Consider the following 6,108-nt stretch of genomic DNA (forward strand, 5'->3'; position numbering starts at 1 on the left):
CAACTAGCTTTTGGTATTCAGAGAATCAAAAAGAACGACAATCTGTCACTTAATTATTAATGTTTCCCTCCCTTGACTTAGTGATTTAATTGTTATTTAACATAGAATTTCTTCAGACTACATGTTTTTCCATATATAATTAAATATAACCTTTTTTCATATTTGTTCCTACATGTATGTAAATTTTGCCACAAATGTGTACTCCGTGACCTCTAAGGTTGATTTTATGAATACAGGTATATTATTTATGTATTAGGTAATTAAAAAGCTTCTACTTGATATTACTATAATACCAATAATTCTACTAAATCCTGTTTTTGAAATGAAATAAAAAAGAACCATACCAATCTAAAAGAAAAAAAATAGAAAATATTCTTTTAATAATAAATTTAAAATCATTTTTTTCTGTATCTGTCCATAACAATTGTATTTTAGTCGCTTGATACGTTTAAACTTTAACAGACAATTATGGTAACGAACAGGCAATACTAATTAAAACAAGTCATGTAACTAATTTTGTCATATGCACTGAAAAATTGAACAGCACACAACACAAACAAACGGAAAACATGCAGGAAAATTATGGGTGAGACGAAATTATCAATTATTAAGAGATGTTTTGGCTTTGAGAGCTTTCGGTTTCATGTCGTAGGACTTTTGCAAAATCTTCTTTTACGACAAAGTGGTGTCTTCTTTTGTTGAATAGTCTGGTCATAATAACACCGAGAGTTGATTGGTCAAACCTGTGACAATCCGAAGGAATCCACCTTTTGGTGCAGTTTATATAAAGTTCCGCATTCGGAAAGTCCATGCATCCATATTCAAGAGCACAGTGCACCCATGGCCGCATTATATAATTAAGTGTAAAGTATGTGCGGGAGATAATCACCATCCCAGCTTGTATTTCAGGATAATTAAACATGCACTGATCCTCCTTAAAATGCTCAAAATGCCGCGTTTGAGTTCTGACAGCAATTGAACCGGAGCCCTCTAAAACCTGAATTCCGAGGCATTTCGCTTTAATAAAATATGGGTCTGTATTTCCTAATCTTACTGAAGTATCCAGCCACATCACAAAATCAAATTCTTGAAGCATCATTTGGATGATGATCGGTTTCCACGTATATCCAAGTAAATTTTTCACGTGTTTAGGGAAGGTATTGAATGGAAATGCTCTAACCTTGCAATTGCACATTTGCCGTACCAGTTTTGAATTTTCTTTCGATAACCCTATGTCGTACACAAAGATCATTAACTGTGGGTGCTTTGTTTCTTGATATATTTTAAGACTGTTGATAAGTTGTATGAATTCTTGAAAATGATTATCAGACAGAGCCGTCACAAATATAGGAAGCAATTCTTTGCTCCTTCTTGGTGTTGATAGTTTAATGATTCCCTCTCTGTCTAATTGTAAGCATTTTAACAACTTATTTGAATCATTAAATAGATAATTGTCTACTTTCTGCATATTTTTCCTTAACACTTTTTCAAAGTTTTTGTCAGAACCTTTGCATTCTTTTAAATCTTTAATGTTTTCATTGTTTTGTTCCTCATCATAATACATAAGATTAACATTCTCACATTGATCTGGCGTGTCATCTCTCTGATTCAGCACGATAAATAAAGAATTGTTGTTCATGGGTTCACGAAAGAGAGAATATGCGACGCCAAGTATGTACACACCAACGCATACAGCTAAGAAAGAGGTAATAGTAAGCAGCTTTGGTTTAAAGGGGATTCTTTTCATGTTGCAATCTAAAAAAAACAAAAACAAATTACTATCAAATTATTTTTGGTTTCATCTTTGCTGCCTTTTTAGAAAACCGATATTTCTAAAATCTTTAGCGCAATATTTATCCTTTAATTATACTTCTTTCTTGTTTATTTTGGCTCTAAAAATTACATGAAGGTATGTTTACGGGAGAACAGCTTGAATTTCGAAACTGTTAAAAGCCCCAAAATTATCACATTTTAAGATTATGTTTATCAAAAGTTTAGAATGTCCAAAAAAAAATTGTTTTTTTCCCAAATCAATGCCAATGTTATAATAAATATCGACATGTTATCCATTCATGTTTTTTCTTTGAGTAAGATTTGAATTGTCACCACCGTTAAAGATCCAATGCCACTTAATGCCATGAATATAATTAGTGTTGCGATTGCAACGCCTACTGCTATAAATCATTGCATTTACTGTTGCCATCTCAAACCGCTGATACTATATCGCCGCTTAATAATATATTTGTATCATTAGGCGAGACAAATGCACAGCAACCCTTACGTTTGATGAAATCTGCACATATATACACTCTCAACCGCTAATAATACAAACCCTATTTCATTTAGCGTTTGTTCCAATTTTTTAATGATATAAAGTCAAACAATTGAATGCAAATCATTCATGAAATAAAGCCACTTTATTTCGCACAAAATTGCTCATCATTAGTAATAGGTCTTATTAACATCTTGCAATAATTGTTTTTGTACGTGATAAAGATTTACAAATAACCTCTATTGTACATGTTACATTAATCTACAAAAAAAAGTGAAATATGTGGTACGTCTGTCTACATAAACATCGTAAAACCATCATTACCTGCTGTTTGAAGTAATGGTTGTTTTCTGCTCCCTCAGGTTTTTCCAATTGAAATATAATAAAATGTATTTAAGTCACAGGGAATAAAAATCACGTTGCTGTAAGCGTCAATTCATTATCAACGTGTTCGCTATAACCGAGTTTTACTGTATTATTATTTTTTTTCAAAAGTCACATAAGATTTCAGACATTCCTGTTTTGCTTCATGTGCACAAAGATTAGTCGCGTTTAGCAGTGATATGCAGACAATATGAAACTGACAAATGCATTAATTGTTCGAAGCTAAACACTGTCATAACTCTTTCAACGAAAAAAAAACTTCCTGAAAGCTTAATTCATTTCTATATACATGTACGAGAACAAAGAAAAAAACAAAAAAAACAAAAACGGAGTAATGAATAACTAGCAATTAAATTTCAAAAAGCTGGGATGAATCTACTTCCCTGAAACAATTACGTATGCGTTTTGCCCCAAATGTCTAAAGGATAATTAAAACTCGTGCGAATTAATGTTATTCTACTTAAAACAGGCAGGACTGAGGACATTGACTAACACATTACACGTTCAATAAATGATAATAATTCAAATCAACAGCTGTTAGCCACTAACATAATTTTGACGGATAATTAATTTAAATTATATATATTTCGCAAACAATAACAAACAGCTGTTTTCTAAGGATATGCGCAATAAGGTATTTTTTTCTCTTCATTTACATGTATCAATATCAAAGGGTATCTTCAATGCCTGTCATTTTTTTATATGACGGAGATCTGTGTGGAAAACATCATCTTGGAAATTTTACTGCGATCGCATCAGTACTTTTCATGATATTTGGAGAAAACCCAATGTCATACCTGAACGATTTTTGAATGAAGCCGATTTGGTGCAAAATGAAATCTGGCGTCACTAGATTAACGCCGCTGTAAGAAAAAACAAGAAAATCGTAGGGAACTGTTTATTTTCGTGCATAGACGTGTAAATCCGACTGTTGCCCATCCACTGCATTGCTTGAAGTTGCGTTGAAATTGTAGTGACCTGAATATTGATAAGTTGGTACACTAATCGCTTAATTAACTAAAGAAAATAATTTTTTTTATCTTTTTTGTTTACGTTCCTGTAAGTCTTTAAAAAATCATGCAGATTTGTATAGTATTATATCTAATTCTCAATTGTTTTACCTATTTACATAATGCCCCAAATATGGAAGAAAAAAAACAACGTTTTGTTATCTTCATCCATCAACTTTTTACCTTCGCACGTTTTGCACCCCCACCCCAATGTTTTCTTATCGGGATGACCGATGGATATATTGGTAGCAACGTTACTATTGACAAACGACACAGACGATACTGATAGCGTCACGAAAGACCACGTGCAGGAAAGATATTTCCATCGCTAATAAGTGTCTATAATATGCGAAATTGTTAGGCTTTTAAACAAAGTTACAAACTTTTCTGTCGGAAAAAAAAATGGCACTGCTTCACCTATGATATATTCTTGTAAAAAAAAAACCCAGTAATAACTGTTATATTTTTGAAAATAGAAAATGCAATGAATCATTTGATAGGGTTGGGTTTTTTTTTTCGTCTGCTTTTTTCTCAAGACTTTTGTTCTAAGACCTGTTTCAAGTATATCAACATTCATTTGACAGGTTTTGAAAAATAAGTCTCGTTTCACACCCAACAAACAATGCATGCATTACAAAAACAAAGCTGAACTGACTCAAACTGCTTGCAGGTGATCTCTCCATCAAAATGAGATGTTAACATGGACATTTCGTTATTACTTACATATATTTACTCTACTCATATAGTATAGACAATGTTATATTCTAAATTTAAAGTACATTTCATCTTTGCAATTAATTCACCGCTGTGTTCCGTATTTCACCTAATATCCATTTTAACAATAGAATACTTTCTATGCTGATACATCCCTGCTTGAAAACAGTGAAAAAAGAAATCAATGAACGATACAAACATATTGATCAAAGCTATTTGTATATAAGTTGAAATCAGTTTTTAGGTGTTCTAGAGGTATGCGTACATTCATAGGAACAGGTTGTTTTGAATTCAGTAAAAACTGAAGCATGAATATTTTTAAGATTAGTTTTGTTTTGTTTCATAATGAATTTTACTCAATTTTCTTATGAAATAGAGTACAAAATAGTAAGCTATGGTGCATGAAATATTTGAACAAATTTCAAACCTTTATATAGCAGCTGTTTCTAAAATAAATGTCTCGGCCTTTTTGTTTGTCATAAGCATGTTTACAAGAATTAATTCTATTAATTTCCATAATAAACTTTAAACAGTGATTGAAGGCCCTTTTTCCCAAATGATTCCTATTCGAGCATTTTGAAACTAAAAAATATGTAGGCCTACATAATTAATTTATTTTTATTTTTTTTAAATTAATGCCTAAAAAAATATTTTTTACGAACTCTCTGTTTCAAATTGTGTGTATTTCTATGAAATGAACAAGAACGACAACATCAAAAACTGCCACACCATAAAAATTCTTTTTTCTACTTTTTCTACTAGGTGAGGTATGAAGAAAAACAAAAAAATATATACAAACTAGTAGACTTTTTGTTATCGAACAATTAGAGGTCGTTTCACCTTAATATTTTTAATGAAATGCTAAATTGCTCAATAAGATATAAAAAAGATATACCTTTGATATATGTTATACTATAAAATGAAAAAACCACAATGCCATAAATGATTTTTATAGATTTTTTTTTTATTTCCGGCCATTTCTTTAAGAATTATATGCTGTATATGTTGTATATCGTAAACATCTATTGAATTACTTTTCTGAATTTTTTTTCCCACTTACTCAAAACTGAGCCAAGTGAATAATATTAACACAAGCATATACACAGAAAACCTAAAAATAGAAGAGACTGTTCTAGACGCTAGCTGTGTACAAAATGAATGTTCCACTTGAGTAACCACAGGACTTGAGGTGATACCTGGCCGACCCAATTGAATACCTTATTGCGCAATCCAGCAAACTATTGAAACCCTTACTATAATTCTGTATTTCAAAAGATATGAAAATTCATTAATTAATAGATTTCCAAATGACATTGACATTTGACTTTATGTCATTTTGCCAAGGTAGTTGCTTCTATTCCAAGTGGTCCGAAGTCGCTATAATAGATAGTAAAAGAGTTGGAAGTGATTTTATCGAAGTTTCAATACTTTCAGGTGCAATAACTGCTAGAAAGTGGCCTCAGATCCCTTTGGTATGAATAGATTGAAGAACTATCAAAGTGTACTGAAGACATTGGTAAAAGTTGCAAGTCTCCATATCTTATTGTTTTAAGAGGAGTAGCGATAACAAGCATTTCTCAAAGGGCAGTAACACTGCAAGTTCTGGGAGTTTTTTGACACAGGGTCAAATGGTATCATAACTTTAATGAGCAATTACATAAGGTTTAAATTGTATGGATAACCTTAATAACAAAAAGTGACTCCGAGAAAAGAAGAAGAAGAAGAAGA

General features: G+C 31.6%; 1 protein-coding gene across 1 annotated transcript; it reads right to left on the reverse strand.

Annotated features, from left to right (window-relative positions):
- Window positions 1-434: 434 nt before the first annotated feature.
- LOC128171587 (uncharacterized) lies at window positions 435-1,747 on the reverse strand. The gene has a single exon (XM_052837382.1). It carries the CDS (start codon window positions 1,745-1,747, stop codon window positions 608-610), a length of 1,140 nt encoding a protein of 379 aa, XP_052693342.1. The 3' UTR covers window positions 435-607.
- Window positions 1,748-6,108: the final 4,361 nt, after the last annotated feature.

This window comes from Crassostrea angulata, chromosome 2 (assembly GCF_025612915.1).
Source record: "Crassostrea angulata isolate pt1a10 chromosome 2, ASM2561291v2, whole genome shotgun sequence".
Taxonomy (NCBI): domain Eukaryota; kingdom Metazoa; phylum Mollusca; class Bivalvia; order Ostreida; family Ostreidae; genus Magallana; species Magallana angulata.

What these genes read in the sequence shown, in the direction of transcription:
- LOC128171587 (XM_052837382.1), bottom strand. Translation starts at nt 1,747, where the DNA reads ATGAAAAGAATCCCCTTTAAACCAAAGCTGCTTACTATTACCTCTTTC.